The sequence below is a fragment of the Bacillus rossius genome, assembly GCF_032445375.1.
Source record: "Bacillus rossius redtenbacheri isolate Brsri chromosome 9 unlocalized genomic scaffold, Brsri_v3 Brsri_v3_scf9_1, whole genome shotgun sequence".
In the NCBI taxonomy this organism is placed as follows: Eukaryota; Metazoa; Arthropoda; class Insecta; order Phasmatodea; family Bacillidae; genus Bacillus; species Bacillus rossius.
This window is the reverse complement of record NW_026962012.1, coordinates 12942443-12963656: the sequence shown is the minus strand read 5'-3', so window position 1 is coordinate 12963656 and position 21214 is coordinate 12942443. Positions and strand designations below refer to the sequence as shown.

At 37.4% G+C, this 21214-nt stretch overlaps 1 protein-coding gene across 2 annotated transcripts in view; it reads left to right on the top strand.

The window, feature by feature from the left end:
* LOC134542691 (protein bicaudal C) overlaps positions 1–21214 on the top strand; it is an 84632-nt gene that overhangs the window by 49120 nt on the left and 14298 nt on the right. For both annotated transcript variants that reach the window (XM_063387157.1, XM_063387156.1), the window contains exons 8-12: positions 2680–2845; positions 6063–6176; positions 12480–12728; positions 15316–15402; positions 18827–18931. In XM_063387157.1, coding sequence (XP_063243227.1) covers positions 2680–2845; positions 6063–6176; positions 12480–12728; positions 15316–15402; positions 18827–18931 — 721 coding nt within the window. The remainder of the gene's footprint in view (positions 1–2679; positions 2846–6062; positions 6177–12479; positions 12729–15315; positions 15403–18826; positions 18932–21214) is intronic.

Genomic DNA, 21214 nt, shown 5'->3' with positions numbered 1-21214 from the left:
AGGATGTAAAAAAAATTATTTTAAAATTTATGTTTGCCTTACGGTAGTTTTAATATACCCCTGTGCTCAACATTTACAGACATTTTAAATGAAAATATTTCAATAGGTATATCTGCAGATAATTTTTTTGAGTGGATCTAGAAATTCTCATGCCTTAGGAAAAAAAACTATTTTTTTTTGTTCAAGACCTGTTGAAAATAATAAACAAGATGATTTAATTGCTTTGAACATTACCATGAACCTACTATTATTAGTTTTTTTTTTCAAAGTGGAGTACTGTTACAGAAACTAAATAATGCTAAATAAAATGTTCAGCCTCATTAGATGGCTATGAAAGTGTGAAACATGTGATTTTCGTTTATAATTTTTGTAATAAGTACATCAGAATCAATACAATAGGACTAGCCAACTACTTAATAGTAGGGCCTACATGCAAGTACAGAATGTATGTTACTTGAATATAAAACTTCACGTAAACCAAGTTTAGGATGAAGTTATTCACAATACATGCATAGTTCAATGAAAATCCTCGTGTAAACCCATGAATCTTATTGCATATAAATGTTTCTCTAACAGGTAAAAACTACCTACTCACTTTTCAGGCAAGTACCTTTGTATGTATTAAAATTAATTGCTCATTTATAATTTAGAAATAATGGCTAAATTATAGCAGCTATATTAATAAGAAATAGGTATCATGAATATTATATTTAATGTTATAACTGCTTTCATAACAATAACCCTAAATATTTGTTAAAGAAAATACATTAATGTAACAAAAATAAAAACTTAATATTAAATTTATCGTCAATTCATGATTGAACGTACCAGAAACTTTAGTTCCAAGTCTATGCTAAATCTAATTTCAATTTCCTCAGCATGAACTTAGTTTTCTTAGCACATTCAAAAATATAAGGACAAGTTTTACTATTATATTTTTAACTTACAGCTTCCCAGTGAAATACATATTGCCCGATGCAGTGCCCTTTTCCTTCCCCCTACCCCCTTCATTTCTGTTTTGTGGTCGCTGCCAAGTTTGTGTCTCACTTGGACTAGTCTCCAGGACTCCAGGACTAAGTTCCCACAAAAATAATTTATTTATTGTATTTTGTTACCTGTCCACCAACAGACAGGGGACGTAGCGGTGGGTACGAGACACGTAGGACGTACACGCAGGCACCGCCTGAAAGGGAACACTGACAAGTAAGCACTGCTGTGATGGGGTAACCAGTGTAAGCAGCCCAAACCACGCACTTGCAGGAACTACAACGCACACATTGGCAATTAATTAAAGAAAAGAAAATCATGTAACATAGAATGATATGACATAACAGCAGAACTTAAATCTAATTAATCACAATAATAACATTAACTTAAAGGGGCAGGTGGGCCATGGCCCCCCTTAATTTAATCACTCAGATCGGCATTTTCTCTAATGCGTTCGTTAATATTCGTATATTCCTGGCACTGTGACATTCAAACTGTTTTTCAGTGTTGCAGCGTGCTAATTAACAATATTTTTAAACATTTTATCGTTCTGGAAATACAGCCGCCTTAGTTTATTTAAAACACTAGGTCATGGCCAAGGAAAAAAAAAATTAAGAGGTTTGTTAAAGTTCTGTTGTCTGAATTGCTGTGTTTGCATTCACTAAAAAGTTCATTTCAAGGTAGATCTGGACCAAGCTATTGGAAAATTCGAGGGGGGGAAATGGGTAAGTACCCTTTAAACATTGTCTATGGAAAAAAAAACATTTTCAAGATTGTTAAAATTATACGGATATAAATATTAATTAGTAAACATATCTCGTTGATACTGCACAAAAATATAAACACGACAATGAGTGAATGTATTTAGGCTATTTAACATTCTAAATTCAGCTTCTGATTTAAAAATTTAGCAGGGCCCCCCCTAATGGAAATGTCTGGGCACGCCTATGTTGTCTGCTGCCATATTTTACGGATAAACATATAGCAATTTAGTAATTAATGTTTAAAATACTGCTTACTCTGCCAACTTCGGGTCTGTTTGGGATTGTTGACTCCGTCTTTGTTAGGTATTCGTATTTATTTAAATTATTTTGAAAAAGGTGTTTCTAGGCAGTCTTCCTAAAGCACATACACTTCAGATAAAAAGACACATAACAAATAATTAATTAATTAGGACAGGGGGACGTAGAACTTCATGACCGGATGTCTTGCGGAGTTGTGGCACACACCAACGTACAGCAGCGATTCAAATGCTGGAAAGGATGAACAAGGGTTGGGAAGGGAGCAGTCTTTCCAGGCTCATGGGGGGAAGCCTCGGTTGACTTAGGAGGAAAGTAGAAAGATCATAAAAGATTATGTTGCAATAATACTACCTCATTGTAAAATAATTCAAAATTTTACAAAATTAAAGTTCTTAAATTTTAATAGCACTTCACCAAGATTTTATGCAATTAATTGGGGCATTAAAAACACACTTAGCATTTTTTATCTTTATTAATCTATGGAACATTATTTATTTATATCTCTGTGTATGTGAATACAGACAGTATTTGACTGGTATCTTGTTATAAACGCCCATTCCAGCTAAGGCAGTTCTGAAGAGCAAGTACATATATGTAATGAGATGTAGCATACTCTTTTTTTTTAATGTGTTTTGTATTTTTTGTAAAGATACTTTGGACTTTCTTCCAGGGATCGCTGCCCTTGGTGCTAATGTTCGACCTGCCAGAAGATTTCAACGTTGACTCAGATTACGTAATTCAGCTGACACAGAGGCTCGATGTCTTGATCAACATTCGACCGAAACCAAAGCAAAACAATTCCTCGGTTACTATCAAAGGCATTGAACGTAATGCAAGTGAGTCTCATTTTTCTTTGTTGTGTTACAAAACTGTGGAATAAATTTGAGTGGTTTTTCTAATAGTGTATGATACCTATATTAAATTACTAAACATTTCTTAAAATTAATTTTATTTGCATCCAAACCAGTGTTTTTTTGGTGTTTTCTCAACAAAATAACATGAAGCTATGATTCAAAACTGTCCCAATGCTAACTGACCAGTTCAGTTAACAAAGCAACCTTTCAGTTTCTGTTGGCTGTCCGATCGCTAGTAGACTTTCTAGATGGGAACTATTTTACTTGGAACCTTCCTCAGCGACGTCGACTGCAACGGTCGTGGATCTGGATTTCTCTGGGTCTGCTGGGCACACAATACCATATCCTCCCTCTGCTTCGTCTTCAGCACCAGTAACTCCTTTGGGTTTTCTGGATCAGCTGGATCACAACTCCTACGCATCACCTTTATTAGTAGCAAATACTCCATATTGTTATAGATCTTTAATTCTTTGGTATTCCGGAACAACTACAATCACGCCGTTTCTTGGTACACAAGGTCAATTCCATGTGTGTCTTCATCACAATTTCACGTCCAAATTGGTAGATATCTTCTTGGACTACTTGTATTGGTATCTTTCACAACTAGGCTTCATTCTTAGCAATATTCATCCCGCATCAATTGTACAGCCGTACATTAATATTTTGTCTTCGTCATAACTCGTCGATATTGTTTGCTACGGAAAACATCTTCTCTTACCTTCTTCGCTGATGACGCACTTCCCTTCACTTGCAGAACTCGTAACTCTCGTAACTCGCGGAACTCTCAACTCCCACGGAGGCAGGCATTGCTGCTTAAGTACTGGAGGAGCCCTTCTCGAACCAAAGAGAGTGGCTATGATAGTTGCGTCATCCTTGGCTGACTCAATGCTCGAAACATCTAGAAAGGCGGGGTTTATTCACGCCACTCCCCATGGTGACCCGCTGAATTCCCAAGACCACTCAGAGATAGATAACAGCGCCAAGGGAGGACTATGCGCGGGGAGAGGAGGGAGGATGGGAGTAGCGATGACCTTGTAATCCGGCCAGGAGCGTGTGGCATGCCTTACGTCAGTGGTTGGCACGTGACATGGCGTGTGACACTTGTGGCTGTGCAGGGTTGCCAGCCAGCTCTGAACCTGGCGCATGTCACGGTCCTGTCTGCATTCGTATGACTGCCCCCTCCTTAAACCTGTTCGTGCTGAACAGGTAACACATCCCTTCCAGCACATTCCTTTAACCGGTCCAAATGTACCACTTTTATCCGTCCCTCTTTCTTCTCTGTATGCGGTAGACCACATCATTTAGAGTTAATATGGGTCTTCCCACGCTGCTTGAAGCTTAGGGCACCTTCCCTTCCTTCGTTGAAGGTTGTAAAGTCATATCCAATTGCTCTCCTGAAATCCGGTTGAGTTAGCCTCAAGGTCATTCCTTGTCTTGATTAGATTTGTCGTTAATCTAAGATTTTTGCGGGCTTTTTAATGTATAAGTGCCATGCTCCTCTAGACGATTCGCATAATCAGTGGTGCTGGTCAGCTCTCTGCGAGGACGAACGAACTTGACATCAGGGCAGCCTCACTTGCATCTCATCCTTGCTGATCCTGCCACTGACAGGATAATAGTAAACAAGCAGAACAGCAGTCTGGACTTAACAGCGTCCACTTTAGAACTACCAAAATCAAGGACTATTGGTAGAGTTCTTGGTGCAAATGTTTTCAGTTAGTTCATTAAATTCCTTCTTTGTTTATTTCAATGTTATTTCCAAGTGGTTGGTTAATTAACCATTTTAATCTATATTTTTTAGTTTTCGTTCTTCAGGGTATGACTGATTACCACAAAACCCATTTGATTAATTTTTGATATAAAACAAGGTTTAAATTCGACAAACCATTATAATAATCAATGTAAGAACTGGTAGATAAAAGCTGACAAGGTTTGGAAGTATTTTCAGTTCACAAACTACCATTATCACCCAAACTGGCAAGGGGACTCCTCATTGAGCACTAATGATGTATGCGACAATAGATTCAACCCCGAATGTTTATGAATAGGATGGATGGAAAACCACTGTGAAGAATTGTATGAAAAACTGGAAAAAAAAACATTAGTGATATGACTGAAATAGTGGAGTTTCTTGCAATGAATTGATGCCTAAATTTCCTTTTGTGAAACTCATTGGAACACTCTGATAAAAAGTATATTGATATTTACATCCATTTTAAATAAATACACACAGCAGTGCCATTACAATGGTCAATGTTTTCTTATGATAATTAATGTGGCTGTACTTTGCTCCGCCTAACGTTAGTTTGGTTTTGCATGTTCATTCCTGGCAACTTGAGTGCTTATGACAATGGGCTCCAATTTGCAAGACTTCTGGCATGAACTATATCCCAAGTGTTTTGATTTTGCATTCTTACTTTCTAGGTCAATAAGACTTAACTTTTATCGTCTATTTCACGCAACAAACATTTTATTAAAAAAAGTTACCGTACTCCTTTTGTACTGCACATAAAATAAAAAAAATTCAATACTATAATCAAAACTAAAATTTATCGTAATATTCTTGAAGGCACTGTAGTGTTCATGTCTTACAACATCTGGGCATGATGTTTTATAAATAGTTTAAAACCATTAAACCCACACTAAATATTTAGATGACTGTAAAAATGTATGAAAAAATGCATTTCTTTATGTAAAAGTAGGTAGAAAACAGTATATAAATCAGGTACACCACTGTATGTCTAGCCAAATATGTTGCTTCAGACGACCAGCTGGTTGCAAACTGTGCTATAAGAACGCATGACCCAGCAGTGGCCATGTAACTTACTGTTTTAACAGACATTTGAAATGTGTAACTTTTAACAGTTGTTGTAATCACCTCAAATCGGTTCAGTTTAAAAATTTCACTGTGTAGCATCTTAGTTTTCACGAAGTTTTTAAAATTATTTTAAAATGGAACAGTCAAAGGTCGGTTGCCTGCATTACTCTGTGATGATATTCCTCTACTTTAATACCATTGCAAATATGTTAAAATAGTTAGGTCTGATGACAATATTGTTTTTAGTCTGCCACAAAGATAAGTACATTAGCAAATATACTTTCTCGTTGATTTTAAGATGTATTTATAGTGATTTTATGCATAAATTGGTGTAGTCAGTTAGTGCACAAATGTAATTTCTATGATATTTTTATGATGCAGCAAATATATATGAAGCTCGCAGGAAGCTTCTTCGCTTGGATGAACCAAGAGTTGTGGCCCAGATACCGGCCACCTACTACATTCCGGAGTCTTCAAGAATTAACTTCTTGAATGGTAAGTTTTCGATCATGTCCAACCACCTCTACCATTGTGTCTTCTCGGAGGATCAGTGACTTAGCAATGAACTTGGCATCTAATGTGCGATGTTTGTACCATAGCTGTTGCTAGCATTGCTTTTGACAGTGTTTTAATACAGTATGCAAGTGACCTAGATGTAAAAATTTAGTGCTAGGTGGCTAATGTGAACATTTTGGAATCTACCTCTGTCATTCATGTTAAAATGTGTTTAAAATTTTACTTATTTATATTTTGACTACCTATATATATACACCACTGCTGGTGTCTCAGCATATTAAGCATGGGTACACAACTTCATCACACTCTGGTTGAAGTTTCACATCAAATGAACCATTTTAGCAACATACCTAAACCTTTCAAAATAATCTAAAGAACCAGTGTAAATGACTATAAAATCAAAGACTTTAAAGCAGAGCAGATTTTAAAAGTTTTACTGGAGCCTGTTATTGGGATGACACACATTAAATTAGCAAAAAGTGTAAAGCAGTGTTGAAAGCATATTGCAATTTTATTTGCATTCAAAAGTAACAACATACGAAAATTACCAACACGAGTTTAAACACAATAGTGTCTTGCTAAACTGGTAGGTGACTATATTGTTAAGATTTACCGTGGGGTTCGTAAAGGATAGCCCAATTAAAGATTTTATTACACTATACAGTTTTATTGATGGCCACTACTTATGTCACTTACAATTAATCTTCTAAAATGGCGAATAATCAATTGCACTTAAAAATGATGTTGCTTCCTCAGTCACTTGTTGATTACAATCCACACACCTCGCTGGGCCGCACCTCTGGCGCAACTCTCACCACCAGCGCCCCTCGTGAATCTCCTCCGCAGGACTCCGTCGCCATACTCCGCCGTCGCCGTCAATTCCCTTCGCCGAGATCCCACTCGACGCCTCTCTCAGAACTTCACTCGGAACTCCGCCGCGCCCGCGACACTAATGCCCGGAAACTCAGCCGCGGTAAAACTCCCGACTTCACTGAACTCACTCACTCCCTGCCCTGGAACCTTCGTCCAAGGACTTCGCCACTCTGCCGCACCCGCGACACTATGGCCCCGGAAGCTCCGCTGCGGGAAGGCTCCCGCCTGAACTCTCTCTCTGAACTCTACTGACTCCCTGCCCTGACATCCTCGGGCATATATATAGGCCCTGGCACAATTCCAGAACTCACGAGAGCGGCCGGGGCCAGTCGCGTCATTCCGAGCGAGCCGTCCTGAGGGCAGAAATCTTTTAAACACGTGTCGCCGGTTCACGTAACTCCGCATCTGTCAGGTTTCAGTTACGTGTCAGGCAGGTTGCCGCGTGGGGAGTGGTGGGAAGGAGGGGGAAAAGCGACAATCCTCATTATCTTCCAGGCGCGCGCAGCACATCATATTGCGGCAGTCGCCAGCCAGCTCTGCACCTGCACGTGTCCTGGCCAATGTCACGTTCGTAACAATATAATAACTTCAATATTTTAAAGCATAAATATTAAAAATATACAAATGCATGATTTTATAAACCATGAAGTTAACATAAAGCATATAATATAAGAATAAAATATTAGGCAGTCCCACTTTTACAATTATCTAATACAGCGGTTCCCAAATTGTGGGTCGCAACCCACTAGTGGGTTGCGGAAGAGTTACAGGTGGGTCGCGACTCGATCCTAAAACTACCAGAAACCATCGAATAAACCATCAGAAAAGATAAGAAAAATCGAAACAACTCGAATTGTGTGCAAAAATATATATTGTTAAATAAATAACTGTTTTGCTGTGCTTATATTTTATTAACCATTTTTCAAATCTGAACACAAATTATTTATAAATAATCAATCAGTATCTTTAAAAAAAACCATATATATATATATATATATATATATATATATATATATATATATATATGCAATATTTGATGGTAAATTATTTATACATAAGGAAGGGATACGATACAAATAAGGTTTTTTACTCCACCATGGACCGATGGACCGTGGAGGTATTTCTATAAGGAAAGGTGGGTCGCCATCTGAAAGTTTGGGAACCACTGATCTAATATTTGCTCGGGTACTCAGCTTACTATGACGATTAGCAAATTTAAAATTAAATTAAAATGTTATTTAAAAATTACACATATTTAACATAATTAAATATGTAAGCCTATCTCAAAAATTACTTCATATTGGGGCTAAAATACTAAGTCTGATTTCTGCTGTGCTATTTTTCTGTCACAATTGCAATGACACCAAAATACCAGCAGTTTCTGAAATTGACTCATTTAAACTTTTGTTGAGATAAGTTCCATGCATGATATTTACCAAGTACATAACTTAAATCATCATAGTCTCTATTCATACTACCAAAGGGTATAAATGTATAACGCCCCCAAGCTAACAATGTATCCCGTGAGGGGAAGTGTTGACACCTCCTCCAGTCCCCTCCCTGAGTAACACACTATAGGCGGGAGCGGTACACTCGGTGAAAACTGTTATGGACCTACGTCAATAACACAGCCACTATATTAGCTGATTTCACGTTTCGTTCCACCTATTTCCTACATATTCAAGTGAAATACGTTTGTTATAGAATACACATCCGCAGAATTAGAATATAGGTACTTTCAGGTTACATGCAAACAGCAACTGGTCCACAAACATAACAAGTAGACAATTGCTGTTTGTTGAACATATAAATACAAATGGAATGGCATCTGGCCTACCATTTACATCTAACGCACTCATAGCACAACAAAGATGTTTAATTAATACACTTGTACTTACAACTGCCTAGTTCAGACACTCGAAGCCTGAAAGTGCACCATCCGAAGATCTTCCACCACTGTCATCACTGGAACTGTCAGTATCTTCACAAACATCGCTTTCACTTTCACTGTCACCGTTTAGACGTATTATAAATTTTTCCATTTCCTCTTCAATGCATTGGTCGTTTTTCCAGTACTCCTCTTCTCGTTTAACATGTGACACAGCTGCCGTCCAGTCGTTTTCACAAATGCTGTTAATGGCTTCTTCTGTCAACATTTGTATATGGTCGGCTTTTTGTGAAACGTTTTTGTCCGACACACGAGATTTCACAATGTTCCAGATATATTCAATTGCATTTAAATTACAATGATACAGTGGCAACCTGACTACTTCGTGACCATGTCTTTCAAGGATGTCGTCCACACGATATTTCGGAGACGGGCGTTGGCACTTGACGATGTTAAGTAATTCTGACTTTGTCATGTCTTCTTCATAAGCAATGTTGCTATTCAGCCACTCTTGAATTTGCACCTTGCGCGATGCCACAGTCGGGGCTTTATTAATCTGCACTGAATGGTAGGATGCATTATCCATTACAACAATGCAATGTGTGGGAAGATTAGGTATAAGCTGTTCAAGTACCCACTTGGAAAAGTTATCATAATTCATCTCATCGTGATAATCTCCGCTTTTACATTTGGATTTGAAGATTAAGAATGTGCCAGGGACAAAACCTGAAACCGAACCAGCGTGCACAATAATCCATCTGTGTGCTGCTCTGTCGTTCTTAAGTACACCCTGCGTATCTGGATCTGGCCAGCATTTGCTCACAGTGTATGCTGCATGTATCCATGTTTAATCAACATATACAACTGGTAATTTATTCTCACCTAAACTGTCATTTTCCCTCATTCGTCGCCAATACCTTCCCCTCCAAGTGACAATATCTGTCCTTTCCATCAATACTAGTCTCTTGTCTTTGCATTTCTTAAATCGGAAGCCAATCTGTTTTAATATTTTCCGCAACGTTTCTCTACTTCCAGCAAAATCGATTTCTTTCCGCAATAAATACAGTAATTTCTTCAATGTTGGCACTTCCTTTCGATAGGCATAAAAGTTTTGAACTGTACGTCGAACAACACACAAATCAAAATCATCCAGAACAATTTTTTTACGGTTTGTCTTCTGTTGTTTGCCCGGTGTACATACTTGTGTATTTGTTAGTTTTGCTATGCTCATTTCCTTACGTATTTTGCATATTGTTCCCACAGATTTTCCAGTCGCAGCAGCAGCTCGTTTTGTAGAATTTTCGATTGGATGTGCGTGTTTTCCAGCAAGCTTCTCTGCATCAAAATATGAAATAACATTTCCTATAATTTCACGTGCTTGACTATGAATAGTCGGACGCGTTATCCTAGATTATGCCATTATTGTATAACGTTATTAATGCATATATTCCACTCGATAGTTGATAACGCAAGCAGCAACCTTACATTCCAATTCGCGAACTCACACTTTAACCACGCCGGATGAACTGACGTGTTCACTTGTCACGCATCGCTGACTGTACTTGGCGATAGCCGGCTCGCCACCTGCTGCTCGTCACCGATTGGCCAGGTCAGCTACTTACTCTGTCTCTTTCGTGCGCGAACTCTTTCTTTCGAAATACATTGGTATCTTGGCCGAGTAATACTTAGCTTGTTAACAACCTTCTACAACAGGTTGTATTTTACCATAGTTTGTGGCATGACTAAATTAATTGTCGCTCCACATTGCCACTGAAATACACTTTAAAATTGCTGATGTGACATACCACTCAAAGTAGGTGTAACTCCAAAACATCTGAAAATGCATGCAGTGTCCAGATATTAACTGTTATGCTGAACACCGTCCATGCAAAAAACCATCACCGTGAAGTAAAAATCGGAGCAGATATCACTTGCAGTTTGTGGTTTGCATGTAGTGTACCATACTAGCCATACACTCCATATGGCTCAAGTATGACAGAGCGATGAAAGTCCACTCAGGCTAGCCTCTTTCTTCAACACAGCCATGTTCTTCATGGCAGTGCGAAATTGCAATTTTACCGCACTTAAACTGGCGTCACACCCGGCGTCCACCAACCGACCTCGCGCCGCGGTAGTCAAGACAGCAGTTCTCCCGTACAATATTCATGCAGACTGCACTTGCAGACTTAAGTGTTATTTCTTCATGACAGTCACCCTCACAGGTGCAATCTGACTCCAAACTGTTCAACTAAGTCTAACTTTGCATGCTGTTTACAGCTCAACTAAGTGTCCATGGCTCAATGAAATTTTATCATTTGAAAACTAAAACTAGAATATCATTTTGTAAATAGTAAATACGTAATTTAAAAAAATTGATTTAAAATTTATATCCTAATTTACCAGGACTGTGTCAACAATTAAATATAAATATATATCTAACCTAGTGGGACTACAAGTAAATTAAAAAAATATATAAATATTTTTATTAAAAAAAATGTTAAAAAATTAGAGCTGAAATTTATCACTGACAAGACTGCTGGCCTCAGTATTAAGACAGGTTTGTTATAATGACTTCTTGAACTTTGTCATTTGGCTTGCTAATAGGATTTAACATGTTCGGTAGCAGTTGTTATGGCAATGATGATGCCAACCTGTGGGGGAGCTGTTTACTGTATATAAATACACTATCAGAGAGCAAAAGGCCATGGGATATGTCACTAGCAAGGTGATGGGTATGGTCTTGGCTCTGAAGCTCTGGCTTTATACCAATACTGCTGTGATAGCCTGTCAGAGCAACTGTGTTCCTTGCGACCTGGGAGGGTAGCAAAGAGAATTGCAAGGGGGGGAATGTCGGTGCACAGGGCGTGTTCCTCAACATTGCACTCACTTCCCCACTGCCCACCCTTGCTGCACTCATTTTCCCACTGCCCACCCTCGATGCACTTATTTTCCCACTGCCCACCCTCGATGCACTCATTTTTCCACTGCCCACCCTCGATGCACTCATTTTCCCACTGCCCACCCTCGATGCACTCATTTTCCCACTGCCTATCCTAGATGCACTCGTTTTGCCACCATTACCCTCGCTGCACTGGCCTTTACGTGTCGCATGATGGGAGTTTGGCATCTAACAACAGGTACAGTGAGGTATAAAATAGCCCCTAGGTTCGGCACCAAACTGAAAGGAAAACAAATAATAAACTTATAATTTTCAAATTAGTTGGAATTTACTATAGTTTCATGCGGATGGGGGGGGGGGGGGGGGGATAGACTTAATAAATTTTGAGCATTAAATGTTTTCAGTTTTCATTGACAAGAATTTTCTTACACATCAACAGGTTCCAGGCTATTATGTTATCACTGAAAGGAAATCACGGATTATTTCTTGCGAGCATCTGAAGTTAATGAATTCTGATTCGTGCAAGTTCCACAAACCACTGTTCTGAAGCAGTGAAGCTACAGGATGGCAGGGAACACAGTGTGGCTGCACGGTGCGAGCAAGCGACGACTGCGTGTTGCAGACTGCATGACTAACGCCAGCCCGTTCCCGAGCCTGTACGCGTTCAACGGGGGGTTCAGTGCGCTGTCGGGCTTCCCGCTGGGGCTGCCCCGCTGGGGGCAGTGCCTGGCGCCGCTGCAGCTGCTGACTGGCCGGCACCACCTGGCGCCGCCCCTGGCGCCACCCAGCACCGGCTACAGCAGCGGCTACAGCAGCATGTTCTCCAGCAGCCAGTCGCTGGCCTCGGACAGCCCCGACTTCAACGCTGGCGGTGAGCATCTCTGTTTTGTTTTAAGCACTGAACACGTACATAGTAGTCATGCACCAGTGTAATCTATTAGTAAAGGTATCGGCCGATATTCCCAATTTTCTGGATATCCAATGTAATCTTTTCAAGCGATAATTAAAAAACCAATACACATGAAAAAAATTAAATTGATTTCATCCATTCAAGTTCTGTTTACCTGTTCATAGTTCCGTAGATAAAGTTTACCATTCCATTTCACGGTTATGATTTTGCAAGCGCAAGCGGACCCATTCAGAGAGGTAATGGAGGTGGGGGCTGTCTCCCCCCCCCCCTCCCCCAGAATCCACGCCCATGATAATGTGTATTGTGCTATCCACAAATGTTATGCCATAAAATACTTTTTTTGTCATTTACCAAAAATCTTTTAACAGAGAATTTTATTAAGGTTCTTTCTTATTATTTAAAAATATTGAATTACTAAAGAGTTGCACTATGATTATCTAAAAAAAGTATTAAATCGGTTTTTTGTATGAGTGATCGGAACATGTAGAGAAATGTATTGTTAACTGAATCAGTATCTGCTATCAGTTATCGTCCAACACTAACACACAGGGTTTTAATAACCAACTGATAACGCACTGCATGTATGCATGTAAAGTTATTAAGACATTCTGTTCGTTACAAGCATTCTCACTCCATTATACTTGCCACCTTACCTCGGCATTGCCGCCAACTTCACAGCATGCAACAGTACCTCCCCTCCCCTTCCCCCAGATAGTGGCATGTTAGCATAGAGAATTGTAATTCCTTACATTCTTGATTCTACGCTCCTTTGTCAAGGTCATTAGAGGTGGCCACATGCTTTAAAAGTTGTGGAAGTGATCAGACATGGACTAAATTAACTGTACGGCCATTATTTGCCTAAGTGACTTTGGGAAATAATGGAAAACCATAAGTTATGATAAACTTAACTTGTTATTGAACTCAGGTACACCTAAATAAGTCATTTTATCGTTGAGCAGCCTTGCTCAGTCACGATGTATGATGTTTCATGAAAGTGTTGCATGGTTTCCAGAACCTATTATGTTTTTAAATATAGTATGCACATACTTGAAACTATGCCTGGGAATTTAACAATTTTTTGGATTCAATTATCAGTGGCTTTTATAGTGCTGTTTTTTGTGAAGCCTTATTCATTTGTTCATTGATTGTTAGCTTTAAAGAATTTCAGTTTTTAAATTAACTATCTATTTAAAAAAAAAAAATATTACAGAATCAATGCTCATACATGGTAGGAATACATACCATTAACTTGTTTGTACTAGCAATAAAATAATAATCCAAAAACAATTACTTTAAAAAAAATTTTAAATGGTTTTGGGGAATAAATTATAGTATATACTATATAACATTTTTTAAGGGGGCATATGGAAAAATCATTTTGAGCAGGAAAACATAAACAAATATCAATTTAGTACTGTTCGGTGTTTAACTTTTTACCAAAGGACTCATCAAGCTATGTAAACAATAAACATATTTAATGTTGAAACCACTGATGGGGTACTCTCGCTCAACTTTGCTTAACCAAACAAACAATTTTTTAACTTAATGATACTTTCAGCTTCTGTTTTATTTGCCTTTAATGATACAAACACATTTCTGTAAAATTGTCTCCCGATTTGTGAAGACTACATTCAGAGTGGGAAAGCCAATTTCCAATTCCTTTGCCTCTTTAAAATGTGCAATTTTGAGATTCCTGCTTACGAATAAAATAAATTAAACTCTGTATCAGCAATAGAAAACATAGTTTTCTTTTGTTTTGTTAGTTAGCAAACTAAAATATTGTAAGGCTACGTATGTACATCTGAAAACACAATAGAATGTTAAGGGACAGAAGAATTTTTTTTCAAGAAAAGGGTGCCAACAGTTTTCATTGTGAAAGTGTGAACATTATGTACCTCCAATATATTGACTACTCAGCATTAGCCAGCACTAATGTGTAGGGCTAATTTTCTGGCAGACTTACATTTTGTTTTTGCATATCTTATATGAAGAATCTACATTTATGTTATAACAGTGATTGCAAACAAAAATGTACATAAAGTGTAAAGTAAACATATTAACATGTTAAATTTCACAAATGGGATAAGTGTTTGAATAGTTGGTATTTTTTCTTTGCATTTATTAAATTTTGGAAAGTAAATGCTCTAAGCAGAAAAGGCACCATTTGTGAAATGTTAAATGCAGGTTATAAATACGTTTTCCTAATGGAGAAAATGTCGGAACTTAAAAATATGTTACAAGCAGGAAAACATAATAAGCACTACATTATAACAGGGTCTTACTGTATGTAATGGAAAGCTTAAAATTTGTATATTTGCTAAACCCCTCGTAATACAGGGTAATTATAAAGTCTGTGAAACATTTCATAAAATCTGTACAGCGAAATGGAAAAGAAAAACGTAACAAATTATATACCGCGTGAAAGAACAACTCTCAAAGTACTCTCCAAGTACTTTCACTGTACAGATTTTTTTAAATGTTTCAAATACTTTATAATTATCCTGTATAATAATGAAGTTTTTGTGAGCACACAATTTTGTTGTTTTAGTGTATCCGCTGATGGGCAACACGAGTGGCTTATCGAGTCCTGTCAGTCCATCGGCCAATAGCGGTGGATTCTCGACCACAACCCTCAGTATGTACATAGTTCAGGCTTATTTCATGTTGTAGTTTGCATTTTTGTGCATGTAAATTGTATGTACTGTCGTTTAATGAGCTTAACTCCCCTTTTTCCAGTACACTTAATTATTCAGTTTAGAGTCATGCTTCCTACTCCATTATGCTGATCCAGCAATACTCCAACACACCTACCAACCCTACCTCACTCCACATCTCTATCTGCGACATATCTACCAACCTTAATTTATTTCTCATCCCTAAATGCAACACAGGACGTATGGTGTAAATGCACTATTTTCATTGCTGGTCGCATGGTTATGATTACATTTGAACACTTATGCTAAATTATGACATACATAGTGTCTACATGTCACGGAAGTTACGGAAAAGTAAATAAATTGGACTGGTTATGAAAGACATGAACAAAAATCTCCTGAAATAAACAAACTGTGCTGGAGGTAATGAAACTATAATTTATAATGGTCTTTTGCTAACCTGAATTAAATTTTTTGATGCCTCTCTTCATTTTATATTCTCACATTAAATATAAATACGAGACTGTTCACTTGAATCATGAGCAAATTATCTATAATAAATGTTGAAACTTTCTAACATTAAAATCAGCAAGTTCCTGTGAATAGTGGATCTATTTTATATTATGTGTGATGTGATAACAAATAGTATGTAATAGAGGAGTTTTAGCGGATTCAGTTGGCAGGTCTTAATTGTTGTTACCTCCGTTTACAATAATAAAGAATATTAACATCTATATGATTAGAGAAGTTGTGACAGCCTAACTATACTTATGCTGTGGTGGTTGTCTGTGGCTGTTCACTCGTTGGCACAAAGAGCGCTACAGCTGCCTCAGGTTCACGATTCAAAAGAGAGCCTGGTTGTCAACTTCCATTATACTTACAGAACACATTGCACTTGCATTTGTATCTGGTGGGAATCTACCCGCTCAAAAAAAAAATCCACTGTTTGTCAATTTTTATGATAAAACACTTAGGCTCCACCTGCATGACAACTCAAAGATGAATGTGCTGGATGGCAGTTGCTATGCATACACATCCACTAATCCATTTGTTTTGGAAAACCACCTCCTATTTAATAAATATAGTTAACTTCACTTCAGAGTGAAAATTATGCATCGCTCCCTGGTCCATGAAAGTCATTTCCTACCTTACAATTACATTACCTGTTTTCTGTATTTGTATAATGTCCAGTTTTGGCATGTGTGCACTTTCAAGGGTGTTTGGTTAGTAGGATGAGTGGACATAGGAGTGGTGGGAATGTTGAAGAATGGAATGGTTGTTACAGTCCAGAGTTGGGCAGGTTTGGCAACCCGGAATAATAACAAATACACAATTGAAAACATTATTAAAATTCGTTCATATTTTTTTTTTAATTCTTATTGCAAGTTACATTTTTTATTGAGTTTCCGCAGCCGGACATAACATCGGTCCGACGACTACACAATTGTCACGCACCACGCAGTTACCGTCCCTTTACAAGAACAAATCAAAGGGAGGTAACCCTCCGGGCCGACCGACCAATCACATTATTTCCCGAACAATACTGGCATGGGGAGACGCATCACGCCACCTCAAGGTTCGCCCTGATTGGTTGGCAAGACAGCGCCCAGCGAAAGTTCCAGTTCATTGCTGCACAGTTGTGCGTTCCCGTGCTGGGATTTTCCAGTGACTCACTATTTTGAGGTGTGACGAATGACCTGCTGGCGACAACGTGTTGCGCCCATGTCCTCCTTTCTTCTCGCTCCTTCTAGTATGTTCTCGAAATTTACCGTCCAACTATCCATACTATGCTTTAAAAATATAAAGAATGTTAATAATACACATGTTAATTTTAAATTATAAAAGTAGACAAATAATAAAACCCTACTAAACATAAACTTAATTAATAATAATCATTACAACACCAACAAAATATTGAAAATAATAATTATATAAAAATATTTACAAAAAAATTAAACAAAAAATAGTCTAATTTAAATGTGAAGTATAGTAGGGGGCAATGATACATGGTCATTACAGTTGAAAAGGTTCAAGTAATATAAAATGTACCTAGTGCCAAGAGACTGTGCAGTAATGTCGATAAATTTCACGGATTATAGTGCAAATTAATTGGCAAGACACGCAAAATATTTTTTTAGCAACCACAAAATATCTAAAATTATGAAAAGTTTTCTGATAAAATTAGCACTCGTACTTATGTGGTCAATAACAATAAGTTTTAAACTATAGCTCAAAATTAATTATTTTTCATTTTATACCCAGCATCTTGATGGTTTAACAGTGTTAGAGGACTCTAGCGATGATGGCCAGCCAGTCCGGGCCTGCCTGCGGATGTGGTACAGGTAGTGTTCATCCCTCCATTACTGCTACACACCATATCCAATTAGCAGCGATGCCTCGCTACCTCCCTTCCCCAGTGCTTTCCCAGTGAGACTGGAGATTCTTTGCATGTCTCGGAAGTTACGACATGTTCCCAGAGCCCCTTCTGCATTAAGTCGCGTAACTAGGACGCCATTGTTCTCTGAGCTTCAACTGTTAAGTCGAGAGTTCTTAAGATGCGACACTTGGGAGGGCTACGTGAGACCTTCTCGGGGCGAGACTTGGCAGGCATGAAAATGTAGCGACTGACCTGTGAGGACAGTGAAGTGAAGAGGGTGAGTGACCCCTTGGCGAGTGATGGCAAATGGTGAGCGACGCACTTCACGTGACAAAGATTGGTGCATCGGGTCGATGCAGATGTGCGATGCGCGCAGACGAGTGAGTAGTGCAAGGCAGTGTGTTCAGACAGAGGTGCGCGGTGAGAGACGAGCTGAGCTCTAGTGGGTAGAGTAAAACATGGATTTACAAAGCTGCAATTAATTTGTGGATGAACATTTAGATAGTTGTGAATTAAGAAATAGTGTAGTTATTAGTTAAAAAATAAAACTGTAGTTAGTTGATTGGCTAACCTATTTGAACCAGTTTTCCCACTCGTAACAATATAAATTAGATAATTGTATCATTATCAGTGACCTAGGAGGACTTTGTTTGTTGAATGGTCAGTTCACTTGCATTCCACAAAGGCAGTGTGGATTTATTACCACTGGGGTTGAACTCAGATTTTTTACACGTGGGAAACTTGGCAAACATTGAAGTGCACTGTTTTTTCTTACAAATTTCCCAAATAATTTATTCCATCTCTACTGTATTTATTTGCTTCATTCCTCAGTCTCTATTAATTACTTTGGTATCAAAGAGTATTTTACTTCAAATTGTGTGTTTTAAAAGTAGATTTTTGCCAATATGATTGTTTACTGATAAAGTCAAGTTAAGAAATTTAATTTAGTGCACCCTTAAAATTTATAAATAACAGTTAAGTTTAATTTTGTGCTGCTGAAAATTGATACATATTGTATACATTTGCAGACCCTTCTGACAGCAGCTCACAAGAAGGGAAGTATGACGACGTGTTGCAATCACCACTGACGCAGCTACGAAACTATGACCAGAAAAAAGTGTTGGCTGCACAAGGTAAATGACAACTGGAAAAAAAAAATTGACTAAGGTCTTAATTTTATTTCCTAAATTTTTTGTGTGCATTTTGTTAGTTATTTTGCAATTCACAGCTGTCAATAAGAGCTTCATGCAGTGGGCGCAGTGAACAGTTGTGTTGGTTTTTCATTGCCGAGTGTTGAGGTTGGGTGTGGAATACAACAGACATATCTCACGACAGTTGAGGGGTGTTATAACTCCTTTTTTTTTAAGTTAAATTTTTCAGGAGAAGCAATAAGTTTATTTTTATGATGATCCTAAAATAATTACAATTTGAAGTTATAAAAAATCACCACAAATCAGGACATAAGGTCTACTACACACATTGTCATAGTAAAATGCTTTATTTAATTTTTATAATTTGGTGGAAAAAAATTATTTTTCTAATGAAATTTATCAAAACTCTATCTACATTCTAACATACTGACATAATAATTTTATAATTTTTGCGAAGAGAAATAATATTTTAAGAAATTAATACTTCAAAAATTAATTTATTTTACTTAAAAAGTGATATGTTTTGTACATAATGACATAATTTAAATAATAATCCAGCTGTAGTAGAATATCATTTTTTTTTTTAATTAATGGACTGTATTATCAGGTGAAAGATGCACATACCTGTACAGTGTTCAACATTTAAACATTAGAAATCCTTCTTTAATCATACTTGACAGTTTTGGTATTGTCATAATTTTTTTTACAGTGTTTGAAAATCTGTTCATAAAAAACTGGCTTTTATAGAACATGTGTCAGTCATGAGCTTTTTAATATCTTCACTTTTTTTCTCAATATATAGTTTCAATATTTTACTTGTACTGCTTTGTCCATAGTTTTGAGGTACCTAACACTACGTTTCAATGGTTTAACTTCTATGGCAGGATCAGCATAACTAATTTTCACACCAAGGGCGGATCTATATTGATGGTCATTGGAGGGCCAAATTAAATTTTTTAAATCAATTTTAGTATATTTACAATTTAAATATTTAGTAAATTTTATTTGTGGTAAAAAAATGTCGTGTTATAGAACTGCAGTAAAATACTAAAGTAAGTTTTGTAAACTACTTGTAAGGAATTTGGAGAAAATCTGTTTTTCAGGTTGGGGGGGGGGGGGGGGGGGGGTGGAGGAACATGCTGCTATGACTCCCCCGCCCTTGCACTGGATCCGCCAGGTTTTCACACTGACTTTTTTTTTATATCGCAGAACTCTTACATCTGTTATTATGAATGGTAGTTTTTTCCTTGAGAAACGATTCAGCCAAGTATAATGTACAACAATTGTATTTCTGTAACCTGCAAGATTGTGCAGTTATAGTAAACAACCATTTTTAACCAATTGGAAAATTAGGGAGAGGTTGGTTCTGTTGGTGATCTTTCTGCTGTTAGTATTGATGTATTATATTGAGATCTCAAATGTTTGCTGTAGAGTTCATCTCCTTACTCATGTGTACAGGTTATGACTGGTTCTATGTCTCCCACATTGTACCTTTATTTCTTCCTTGCTGTTTTCTATGAAGTGATCCTTCGACATTTTCTTTCTCTTTCAACTAGTTGTACTGGTGAAATATATTCATCCTTTTTGAAATAAAAACAAACTGCAATCTTTAAGTTAAACTAAGGTTTAGAGCTTGGTATTTAAAAGATATTTCATGACAGCAGGACAAACATATTCTAGTAGGGGGTAATTTCCATATAGTCTTGTGTAGAAAACATGTTTTGTAAAAGCTTGTGTAGATTTCCAGTTTGGAAAAACCTCAACGACCATAGGTAACATTTATGTAAAATCTTTCTGGATTTTAAATACTATTTACTATGGTAGTTAACAAGAAAGGTAAACTTTTTTTATTTTGACAATGGATTTCTTGCCCTTTCTGGAATATTTATGTGATTCTAGTTCTTTCTGAATTGCTTTTCTCCATTCCTCACTTCTTGTACTGCTTAAGTCTGTGGATCACACACTCTCACCAAGCAGTAAGCAACATACAATATATATTATTTTCAAATTGTCTTGATTTATTATTCTCCTCGTAGGTTTGGTGGGTTCTCATTCTCATCTTTGAATCCATAAAACTAGACACTTTCTGCCGCAGTAGGCGTTTATCCCACAGAATAAAGTTTTTCTTTGTTTTCTGATACCACTATGGCTTTTTAGGGTTTTCTTCGCCAAATCTAATAATTGGTTTAACATGTTTTCCTTCTCTGTAGAACACAGTCTCATAGAATGTCACATGTTTTGATACTTGCACACTAATGTTACAGG